Genomic DNA, 12,496 nt, shown 5'->3' with positions numbered 1-12,496 from the left:
CTAGAGCACGTTTACAGTCAAGGGCATGCAGAGCCTGTTCTCCTGGACTGGAGTGGGGCCTGGGAAAGAAAGTAGTATAATGGATTGATTAATGTGAAACTCCGATACTACCTTAGGTAAGAACTTAGGGCGAGTGTGGAGTACTGCTCAGTCCTGCAGAAGTTTAGTGTAAGGCGGATAGGTAACTAGGGCTTGTAACTCACTAAACTCTGCAAGCAGATTTGACTGCCAAAAGAAAAATCACTTTCTATGTGAGATAGCGAAGATCACAGGATTGGAGAGGCTCGAATGGTGGTTTCATGAGCCGACCCAAAACCAGATTGAGGTCCCAAGAAGAGGCCGGAGGGCACTGTGGAGGCTTGAGGTGAAGCAAGCCCTTCAGAAAATGTGTTACGAGGGGTTGTATTGAAATAGGAACATCCCCAACACCTCTATGGAAGGCGGCTACCGCACTGACATGCATTCTGATGGAAGAGGTTTTTAGACCTGATTCTGACAAGTGCCAGAGATAGTCTAGATACTTCGTGGTGGAACAGGTAAAGGGATCAAGGGATTGATAAGAACACCATGATTTAAACCTGTTCCATTTGTAAAGATAAGATTGTCTTGTGGAAGGCTTCCATGAAGCAATCAGGACATGGGAAACTGGCTCCGAAAGGTTAAGTGGCTGAAGAATCAACCTTTCAACATCCAGGCCGTCAGAGACAAGGCCTGAAGATTGGAGTGGCCTAGGCACCCGTTCTGAGTGATCAGAAGCGGGTCCTTTCCCAAGGGAATGTGCCTGCGAATGGAGAGGTCCTGAAGTATTGGAAACCACACTTGGCGAGGCCAGCGAGGTGCTATCAGGATCATGCATCCCTTGTCCTGACGTAACTTCATGAGAGTCTTCGAGAGAAGTGGAAGTGGAGGGAATACATATAGGAGACCGGTTGCCCATGAGAGGGAGAACGCATCTCTTGGCTGAGAGTGTTGGCTGCGAGTGAGAGAGCAAAAGTTCTCTACTTTGCGGTTTTGAGGTGACGCAAAGAGGTCTATGTGAGGATAACCCCAACGTTGGAATATTGAGTCTGCTACTGTGGGGTTGAGGGACCACTCGTGCGGTTGAAAGGCGCGACTCAGCTTGTCTGCCAACACATTGTCCACTCCCAGCAAGTAGGTGGTCCTGAGGTACATCGAATGGGAGAGGGCCTCCGCCCATATCTGCGCAACCTCCTGACACAGTAGGTAGGAGCCTGTCCCTTCCTGTTTGTTGATGTACCACATGGCCACCTGGTTGTCTGTCTGAATCAGGATGACCTGGTTGGAAAGGTGATCCTGAAATACCCTGAGAGCATATCTGATTGCTCGCAGCTTCAGGAAATTGATTTGGTGTTTGGCTTCCTCTGGAGACCAAGCTCCTTGTGTCTGCAAATTGGCGACATGAGCTCCCCAGTCGAGGTTGGAAACATTGGTGATGAAAATTATTTGAGGGTCTGGAGCCTGGAAGGGTAGGCCTTGGAGATTGATCTGATTTTCCCACCAGGCTAGAGACTGATAAAGTGGGTCGGTGATGTGGACAATGGTCCATAGAGGTTGGACGGATTGAGTCCATTGTGACATTAGCATCCACTGCATGACTCCCATGGCCAAGTGGGCCATTGGGGTCTCCTGTACTGAGGACGCCATGTGTCCCAGCAAGATGAGGAAGTGGCATGCAGTCGAGCAGTGGTGAGACTGTAGCTGGTGTGCGACAGAAATGAGAGTGAGAGCTCGCTGTCGAGGCAGCAATGCCTTTGCTTGAAGGGTGTCCAAGTCTGCCCCTATGAAGGACAAAGTTTGAGATGGAACTAAGCAGGATTTCTCGTAGTTGACGAGAAATCCTAGCGAAATCAGAGTGTGTAAGGTAAGATGTAGGGACGACAGAGCAGTTTGCTGAGTGGAAGCCCTGATCAACCAATCGTCCAGATAGGGGTAGACATGAACACCTTGAGTCCTGAGGAAGGCTGCTACTACTATGAGGCACTTGGTGAAGACTCGTGGTGCAGATGCCAGACCGAATGCTAACACTCGGTACTATAGTGCTTGGGGCCTACCAGAAATCTCAGAAATTTGCGATGAGATGGAGTTATCGCAATGTGTGTGTGTGTACGCGTCCTGGAGATCTAGAGAGCAGAGCCAGTCTCCTCTTTGCAGACGAGGAAGAAGGGAACCCAAGGTTACCATCTTGAACTTTTCTCGGTGGAGGTACTGGTTGAGGGCACGTAGGTCCAGAATTGGACGAACGCCACCTGATTCTTTGGGGATTAGAAAGTACCGGAATAGAATCCTAGGCCTTGTTGGGAATAGGGCACTGGTTCTATTGCTCTAGACTGGAGGAGGAGGGAGACCTCCTGTTCCAGGAGTGGTGAATTGTCGGATGTCCCCACGTCAGCAGAGGTGGGGAGTCCGGTGGGATGGAGAGAAAGTTCAGGTAATAACCCTGAGAGATTATGGCAAGGACCCACTGTTCTGAGGTGATTGTGTGCCACCTGTTGTGGAAATGGCACAATCAACCTCCCACTAGTATCTGAGGCAGTGGAAGCTGGCTGCTGCTGCTCTCTATGCAGGAGTCAAAAACAGGAAGCAAGGCCCGGCTGAGGAGCTGCTTGTGGCTTTTGTTTCAGAGATTGATGAGACTGGGCCTTTTGGAAAGATCTCGTGGAACAAATTCTAGACAGTGATGGATAGGACTTCTTTGGACGGAAGAATGGCTTTTTAGTATCCTTCCTGAATGGCTGTTTGGAGGAATACTCAGAAGACATCAGAGCTCCTTGAGTTCTGCCACCGTCCGTTGAATCTGTTCGCCAAACAGATTGTCTCCTATGCAGGGCAGATCAGACAATCTGTCTTGTACTTCAGGGCGCAAGTCCGAAGACTTAACCCAGGCCCATCTTCTTGCAGAAATAGCAGCTGCAGATACCCTGGAAGTGGTGTCAAAGATAACATAAGAGGATCTTATTTCATGCTTCCCTGCCTCAAAACTCTTGTGTACCAGGGTTTGAAGCTGTTCCTGGAATTGCTGAGGCAGGGACTCTGCAAAGTCCTGTATCTGCTTGAATAAGACCCTATTATATTGGTTCATATAGAGCTGGCAATCCGAGAGATGAGCATTGAACCCCGGAAGACACACCGGCCAATGACATCCAGGAATTTCTGCTCCTTACCTGGGGGAAAGGAAGAATGGGGTTTTGAGCGTTTTGCCCTCTTTTGGGCAATTCTACAACCACAGATTGGTGATCCAGTTCTTCACGGAGACCTGGAGCAAGCAGCCCCGGCTCCGGAAGGGAAGAAGGAGGTAGAGACATAGCCGGAGGGACCACCGTTAAAGGCGGAGTCGCGGCTCCCGCTACCCGTCCGGATGAGGGGTGCCTCGGTGACCCGGTCGCAGAAAGGGTCGATGCCTTTTCTGGACGGGGTTTCTTCGATGGCGGGGTCAATGATTTTCTTTCATCGATGGTCCGAGACTTCCGGTGTCGATGCCGATGTTTCTCTCTACGATCCCCTCTGTCCTGAGGGGGAGTAGAGGTGGTCGAAGGCCGAGAAGTCGACGCCGCCGGACAGTCGAAAGAGGGACCCCTGTGGGGTATGAAAGTTTTTAGTAATTCCGTGAGGAAAATTCTGTCAGGAATCTCTGAGGAGCTCCTTAAGCCGCTTGGCTACTGCTGTGTGGAAAAAAGAAAACTGAATGGGGACCCCTGCTGGCTGCAGGTTTAATGCCATGCTGGGCATGCCTAGTAGGTGCCAGTCAAAGTTCTAGAAACTTTGACAAAAGTGTTCCATGATTGGGCTCCATCCTGTGATGTAACCCATATGTGAGGACTACCATTCTGCTTGTCCTGTGAGAACAGCTGCTCTAGACTTTCCCTCCTGGTCAGGGACTGCTGGCCACATTCTCTGTGCAAGAGGATAAAGCATCACCTGAAAGACAAGTTCTAGCTACAGGATCACTACCTGCTATACCATGGTAATCGCCTCCTGCCAGGTGCCTTGCTCCTCCAAAGCAGCGCAAGGGTTGCTAGACTGGAGTTGGTACTGTTCTATGGCCCTCAAGGACTCCTGTCTGCCTCAGCTCTACCAGAGCTTGGACTTGTTCAGAGAGCTAGCAAGCTCTTTGCACTGGGTGCACACATCCAATCTCTCGCCAACAGGTAGATAATCATACATGTGATATTTGGTGGAAAAGACTGAATAGCCCGCCATCTCGCTGCTGGGCTTGCCTGCCTCAATTTGTTAAGTTGATAAAGTCTTGGAGTCTGATTAAGGAGTATGTATACCTCAATTTAAGGGTTGTTAAATGATTTGGGCTTTTAATTTTGTTAGCTTTCTTAAAATCTTTCAATTTGAAATTTGATAAATAGGTGATTAATTTAAGTTAGTGAATGATCAGCAGGACTAAAATTAGTCCATCACTAAAATCAGGGCTAATCGTATATTACTTTATGTAACTGACTTATTTTGAAGATTTCTTTCCTAGTGGGGATAATTTATATATATCAAAATATGAGACAAGGATGGTGGTAATCAATCTGGTAACTAGTTGCCCAGGAACCAGTCATCTCACTTTCTCAGATCAAGTAACTGACCTTTGCAAACTCACAATTCTAACCCTGGCAAACAATATCTTTTACTATCTCTGAGAATCAAAAGCCTATTTTCCCACTTCACAGAGAATTTTAGCACTGGCAAACAAATACTAACCTAAAATCTAGCAAACAGCCAGTAACAGTTAAATTCTATAAGAATTAATCTTTTAAAATTTTGTCTCAAGATTTAAGCACTTGTTCCCAGCAAGTCCAAACTTACCTCAGCAGATGAAGTTTCTGCTATCAGAACTCTTAAGGAAATACTGACAAATAGAAATTTCATCTGCTGGTGGTAAATTTGTATGTGTAGTTTTTGCCCATTCTTCTTGGCTGAAGAACTCAAGTGCTTTCAAGCTGGCTAGAGATCAACTGTGGACTGCAATCTTCAAGTCTTGCCAAAGATTCTCTTTTGGATGCAAGTCTGGGCTTTAATGGCACTACTCAAGGAAATTCACTTTTTTCTTGCTGAGCCACTCCATTGTTGCTTTTGCTTTGTAATTAGAATAATTATTCTGCTTTTGCTTTATGCTTAGAATGAAAGTCCTGCAAAAAGGTGAATCTTCTCCCCTATCCCAGGTCTATGGCAGAGTGGTACAGGTTTTCCCCCCAGGATCTGCCTGTGCTTTGCACTATCCATCTTTCTTGTGATCTTAACAATCCTTTCTATCCCCACTGCTGCAAAACATACCCAAACATAATGCTGCCAACACTATGCTTTTCTTTAGGGATGATGTTAGCAGGGTGATATGCTGTATTTTATACCACACATCATTTAACAATGAGATCAGAAATTTCCACTTTGATCTCATCAAACTACAAAAACGTACTCCACATGTATGCAGTGTCCCTTTGCAAATGCTTTGTGGAACAAGGTATCTTATATCTTCAGCAATGGATTCCTTATTACCACCTTCCCATACAGGCTATGTATGTGAAATAATACTGAAATTGATGAACAATTAACATTTTCCCCAGAGTCAGCCATCTTTCTCACTATTTTCCTATCATCTTTATCTGTTAAAAACATGTGTCACAAATCTATTTTGAATCACACAAATATTTAGAAATGGAAATAGCTGTGTTTCTTAATTTTCACAATTTTCTGAGCAATTTGGCATTTTTGTTTTACTTTTTACACATGAAAGAACATTTGAAAGCAAAAAAATGTACCTTGTCCTTGCAAATGAGAAATGTCCAAACCCTCTTTTAATCGGAGGACAACTATTCCATATTGGATGTCAAAAGCATCACTGCAAAGGGAAAATAAGATACTATTTACTATTAAACAGATTACTAAACAATCATTCTGACAACAACGTCTATAAATCAAAACAAGTTGGTAATATGTATGCTTGCAGCGTACCATAAAGTAGATGCAATTTGTGGTATTTCTATAGGGAAATGGATTTAGCAAAAGTTCCTCATTAAATTCCTGCTGGTTTTTTTTGTTTGTTTTAAGCTTTAGCTCACACCTTTTCTTTGGTAGCTCAATACAATTTACATTCAAGGTGGCCTAGGTAATTCCCTGTCCTCAAAGGGCTTAAAATCTAAATTTGTACCAGAGGCAATGGTGGGTGAAGTAACTTACCCAAGGTCACAAGGCGAATCAATGAGATCTGAACTCTAGTTGTGAGTCTTCCAATACTAATTTCAGCCATATGGTCCCGTGATACATGGCTACAGACCTTCCGGGCAACCCTAATATTTGCTTTCGCTTTGATATGAAGCAAGCCCAAAAACTAGAGGTAGATAATTTGTTGCTTTCCACCCAAATCAAACATTTAAATACTATTCCAAAATAATTTTAACTGTTTAAAATGTATTGCATATTTGTCTTCCTCTTTAATAAACCTGAAAGAAGAATTCAAAATACTCCGAATAGAATATTGACTTTAAAATATAAACTATTTTAAGCCTAGTTTCCTATAAAAAAAAACTGGCATTATAAAATTGTGTGCGCATCTACCCTCCCCTAAATAACTTCTGAATGATTCATCTAATTTCATTCAAATACCTGCTACAGATAGAGCACCTAGTGAGCCCCGGCTCACAATACTTATGTGCTCCCTACATAATCTACACTTAGAATTGTTTGTTTTTAAAAACTTTGTGCCCTGTAGGAAAGCATTTCATATTTAATTTCATGGAGGTCAGAGCACATTGTGATGTCATCTAGGACTTTTAAAGTTGCGTGTATGGGACATATTCCCAATGGAAGTGGTGGGGACAAACATAGTAATGAAATCCAAGAAAGCATGCGATAAACACAGAGAATCCCTAATTACAAAGAAGTTATGAGTTACCACCCAGGAAAAAGATCTAGGCATCATAGTGGATAATACATTAAAATCGTCAGCTCAGTGTGCTGCAGCAGTCAAAAAAAAAAGCAAACATTATTAGGATTTATTAGGAAGGGAATAGTTAATAAAACGGATAATGTCATAATGCCTCTGTGCTGCTCCATGGTGAGACTGCTGCATCTTGAATACAGTGTGCAATTCTGATCGCCATCTCTCAAAAAATAAATAAATATATATATAGCTGTACTGGAGAATATACAGAGGGCAACCAAAATGGAAGGGCCACATAGGAAATTTAAAAGCAAGGGAGCGGGGGGGGGGGGGGGGGGAAGGATGGGGTTGGTGTGAGATAGTCAATAGGGCCTGGGGCTCAATGACTGTTGGATAAAGTGACCATTGTCAAAAATACAATATTTTAGGTCAGGATAAGGGACTAATCAGAATCGGACAACTCAAAAGTGGCTTTCACTGTCAGAGTAGGAACCAAACCAATGTCACATGATGCAATAGGAGCTTTGGTGGAAGACTTCAATTGTATGACACCTCGCATGAAAGAACAAAGACTCATGCATGCGCAGGGTTGATGCACAAAAATTCCCGCACATGCTCAAAGTTCTTACGTTGTACTCAGAGCTTTTCAGGGCCAGTGCAGTCAGATAACATTACCCACTTGTGTATATGATTCTGTCATACATGTCCACAGAGAAAAACTGACTCAGTTCTAAGATCTGTTCTGCAAAAGCTCTTAACCTGATGAGTTATGTCCAAATCCCTCAAGAGGGAATTATATTGGTCTCTGCTAATAAGGGAAAAGATGATCATAGAACCTTGGTTTTTCCCTGAATTTTTTTGAGTGTCTTAGTTACAAGGGTTCTCAAACTTGCTTTGTCTACCAAACTGTTCTTTCTGTGGACCCTGGAGACAAGAAAATGGATCCTTTTTCTCCATATTTGTTCAATTACTACATGATTACTCAGTTTACCATCTGATTTCAGAATGGCCTTCATCACTTTCTTCAGAGCTGTTTCTACCACCACCAATTCACACTGAAGTTGCGCCTTCTGGAGCACAGGACAAGATTGCACTTTGTACTTTAGGTCTAACTTTCTTGCTACGAGCAAAGTGCACAGTAGTGTCTGCCACATTCTTGCCTGGAGGTTCTGTAATACCATGTGTATTGGAACAGCATGTACTTGTTTAAGGACCTGATATATTTTAGTACTCCAAAAATATCCTCTCTAGGCACTGCTTTTTCCTGCACTGTAAATGGAATAGCTTTTGCCATTTTTTGCAGAAAAGCTGGATATGATATGTCCTCAGGTGAAGATATGATTCTGGCAGAATGAGTGAAGAGTTTGATGGTAGGCCATTGGTATAACAAAGAATTTTAAGATAATTGCAACTCTTCTTAGGAGTTGAGAGTACTGTTGATAGCTCCTATTTTTAGAAGAATGGATTCTTTGAGACTTGGTAGGAGGATCAAGTTGCAGAATACCATATTGGCTTGATATTTTATTTATTATTTTTTTATATACCGACATTCGATCTGAGATATCACATCAGTTTACATTCAGGTACTGTAGGTATTTCCCTATCCCCAGAGGGCTTACAATCTAAGTTTTGTACCTGAGGCAATGGAGGGTAAAATGACTTGCCCAAGGTCACAAAGAGTGACAGTGGGACTTGAACCCTGGTCTCCTGGTTTGTAGCCCACTGCTCTAACCACTAGTCTATTCCTCCTCCTCCCAGATATGGTGGAATATTAGACAGACATTCAGCCTGTAGGATCAACGACTACAAAATAGGAGATTACAGTTGAGGAGCAGGAGAGCCAATGATGATTCTAAATTTTTTTTTTTTTTTAATCTGTCTAGTCACATCTTCCTTACAAAAGGGTGGCATAGATTTCTTAGAACTGGAAAAGGCTTTCTGATTGGTCTGCACTAAGAAATAGCTATGCTGACAAGAACATGGACCTTTACTTGTTGATGGAACCAGGGAGGCTTCGGAGCCCAGTAGCAAAGTGTCCTAATTCTCTGTGCCAAGACGTCATCAGCTCAGACCAGGTCTGTCTTGGCACCTAAGTTATTTCAGGTCAGAGGGTTATATTTTCTTTCCTTGGTCAAGGAGGAATAATATCTGCATTGAGACTTCTGAGAGTCAAGGTACTTAGCATGAGAGGACTTTATTTTTTTTTAATTTAGGCACTGGTTCCCCGACTGGATGGTTTTTTTTTTTGTATTGTTTAAGGTTGAAGAGAGCTTATATATATTCTTTAAGCATGAAACTTCTGAATCTTAGAGTTCTTGGAGACATTCAGATGCAGGAAGCACAACTAGGGACATCATATGATGGCCTCAGAAAGTGCAGGGAGTGGTCAAAGATCCAGTATGGAAATTTGGGGCATCTCTGGAAGCCTGATTGTTTATTCACTACAGCAAAGAAGACTGAAGCCAAGTCAAACTCATTTTTGTAAGTTTATGAAATAAAGAAAATAACCCCCTCATATGAGATAGTCACATAAGAAAAAGGAATAGAAAAACAGAGAACTATAAAAAAGAAATAATAAAACTAGCGATAGAGCAAAAATCATATCCATTATCCAGATTAGAAGACACTGAGGAGATTCATGTGATGGCAGGTATATCAGAAACCTCCGCTGTCGGAGGCATTTCCTATCATTAAAAAATAGGATCTTAGCTATTGGTGCAATTTTTTTTTAAAGTTTCCTTGCAAGTGTTTTGTTTCATACCAGGCCAAGAGATTTATTTTTACTGACCCTTCTCACTTAGAAACATTTCTAGAAGATAAAAAACTTGAGGGATGGTCCTTCTTAGCTAAACTTAGGTTAAAAAGGCAAATACGTATTTAATCTCCTCTCTGCCTCACTATGATTTGTTTTTTTTTCCATGGATGTTTAATCTTTCTTTTCTCCCCCAAATTATTGGGTTCAGTAATGCAGGGTTCTATTTGTTGCATTGATTTTTACTTTGAATTTGTATTTACTTACTGCATATACTGTTTTCTTGAATTTGTATATTATATATAATGAAAATCAAATAAAGAAAAAATTATTAAAAAGAAACCTGTCTTTGAGATCAGAAATCGCTTTTCAGTCTGATTCATTGGATGATGTCACCTATTTCAGTAGTTGATTACTGTCCTGCTTGTCCACAGAAAACCTGTCGATAGTTTGTAAGAACAGCATGTGTTTTGATTTTCTATTTAAATTCTGGAAAACTGAGAAATTGCAATGTTTGAGCAGTATTCACGTACTCCAAGAAATTCATATTTTGTATCTGCGTTTTTTTCACAAATCATTGTGTCATATTATACTAAAACTGCTGCACTGAGGCATTGAAGCAACAAGATGCAGGAGAGCTTGGATACTGCACATTGGTAAAATAAAAATTAGAATTAATTACCAATAAAAGGTATAAATGCTATAAGGTAGTCAAGCTCCATTTGTTATACTCACTGTAATACATTAATGTAGTTTTCCACGTCCTTCATATCAGACTGTAACCAATTTTTCTTAAAACCAATGACAAGCGTATTTGGTCTCATTCGACCCAAACCTGCAGCCTAAAATACAAAAAAATAAAGAAACCTCAAAATGCTAAAAATTCATGTATTTGGAAGAAAAATAAATGATGAGATTCATATTCAAAAGCCATTTAGACTGATAACTTAATAGTTATTCATCTAAATAGCTAACCCAGCTATATTCAAGCTGAGTTAACTACCAATCTAGAATTTAGCTGGATAAGGGGTGGGCAGGAGGCATTCTGGGAAGGAGCAGACTTATGCAGCGGAGTTAGCTGCATAAGTTAATGGGCTAACTCTGGTCGGGCCATAGAGCTGCCCTAAAGTTAGCCTGTTATACATACACAGCTAACTTTAAGATAGCTAGGTATATTCAGCAGTGTAACCACTGAATAAATCCTGCTAGTTAGCCGGTTATGTATAACCGGCTAACTAGCACAGCATCTGAATGTGGACCTCTATATGGAAAACATGACAACTGAAGTGCTAACAGCAGCAGTTAACTATTCTCAAAGTTATATGTAAAAGAGTATTCCTTACCATTAAACAAATGGTACAAAATACAGTGGCACTTCCTTTCAAATAGCACTGTTTTTAATAAGTTTATACATGATCTATCATAGGGGTTCCCAAACATTTTTGTGTCATAGCATACCTAGTATTGGGGTTCACTTTACCATGTTACACACTAGCTTTCCCTTCCTCTCTCCCCACTTTTTAGAACCATCACTTTTTCCTGCTCCTCTCCATTCCCTTGGCAAAATCACTTTTGCCTTCCTTTTCTGCCCCACCCCCCTTCCCACCCAAGTAATCATCTTTCCTCCAGCTCCCCACCTCATGATATCCTTCAACCAGCAGTGGACATCAAAGAAGCCACATTTACCTGCTGCTGCTTCCTCTTCTGTTGGCTTCTTTCTGCAGTCAGAACATGTGGCTCCACCAGAAGTGGAGTGGAAAGTGAAAGTGGAAAGTGGAAAAGTGGAAAGTGGAAAGTGGAAAAGTGGAAAGTGGAAAAGTGGAAAGTGGAAAAGTGGAAAGTGGAAAAAAGTGGAAAGTGGAAAAAAGTGGAAAGTGGAAAGTGGAAAAGTGGAAAGTGGAAAAGTGGAAAGTGGAAAAGTGAAAAGAGAAAAGTGGAAAGTGGAAAGTGAAAGTGGAGTGGAAAGTGAAGTGGAAAGTGAAGCCTTTCCAGATACCAACTGAACCCACTCTCAACTCAAGCAACTAAGAACTCCCGTCAGGGTAATCAACAACCTTTGACAACTCAATAATGTTCTTTCTTTTTAATTTGGCAGGTTTTATTACCTTGGTTATTCTTTTGTTATCTCATTGTTAATCTCTCTTTTGCCTTCTCTACATTCCAAGTTGCATTTTATCCCTGTTTATTGTAACTGCTACCTTATTCTTCTATCACATGTTAATGTTTAAGTTATTAAGTATTTATTCTTTTGTCACACCTTGTTATTTGTAAACCGGCATGATGCGACTCCCATCGCGAATGCCGGTATATAAGAAATTTAAATAAATAAATAAATAAGTGGAAGCAGCAGCAGCAAGTGAGTGCTACTCAGGTCAGGGAGTGCAGGGGAAAAAGAGGAAGACTTTGCAGCTGCTGGAAAATTTTGCCTGATGCAATTCTTTTCCCTCAGATGACTCTGGCAAGTTAGAAATATTTTGTAGTACACCTGTGCTTCTGACACAGCACAATGGCTGGGATAGCAAGTGTTGCTTACCTGTAACAGGTGTTCTCACAGGACAGCAGGATGTTAGTCCTCACATATGGGTGACATCATTAGGATGGAGCCCAATCACGGAAAACTTCTATCAAAGTTTCCAGAACTTTGACTGGCCCCTAATGGGCATGCCCAGCATGGCATTAACCCTGCGGCCAGCAGGGGTCCCCTTCAGTCTTATTTGATAGCTACAGGTAGTGCCGAAAAAATAAAACAACAAAACGTTACGAACCCAACACCGCGGGGCGGCGGGCGGGTTTCGTGAGGACTAACATCCTGCTGTCCTGTGAGAACACCTGTTACAGATAAGCAACACTTG

At 42.0% G+C, this 12,496-nt stretch overlaps 1 protein-coding gene across 1 annotated transcript in view; it reads right to left on the bottom strand.

Moving 5' to 3' along the window:
• LOC115082682 (solute carrier family 12 member 2-like) overlaps nt 1–10,493 on the bottom strand; it is a 50,411-nt gene extending 39,918 nt beyond the window's left edge. Inside the window, exons 1-2 of the mRNA XM_029586874.1 lie at nt 10,380–10,493; nt 5,772–5,851 (exon numbers count right to left, since the gene is read on the bottom strand). Coding sequence (XP_029442734.1) covers nt 5,772–5,851; nt 10,380–10,468 — 169 coding nt within the window. The 5' untranslated portion in view covers nt 10,469–10,493. The remainder of the gene's footprint in view (nt 1–5,771; nt 5,852–10,379) is intronic.
• Between the last annotated feature and the right edge of the window lie 2,003 nt (nt 10,494–12,496).

The sequence above is a fragment of the Rhinatrema bivittatum genome, unplaced genomic scaffold (assembly GCF_901001135.1).
Source record: "Rhinatrema bivittatum unplaced genomic scaffold, aRhiBiv1.1, whole genome shotgun sequence".
NCBI classification, from domain to species: domain Eukaryota; kingdom Metazoa; phylum Chordata; class Amphibia; order Gymnophiona; family Rhinatrematidae; genus Rhinatrema; species Rhinatrema bivittatum.
Note: the sequence above shows the minus strand (reverse complement) of the source record. Positions and strands in the feature narration are given on the sequence as shown.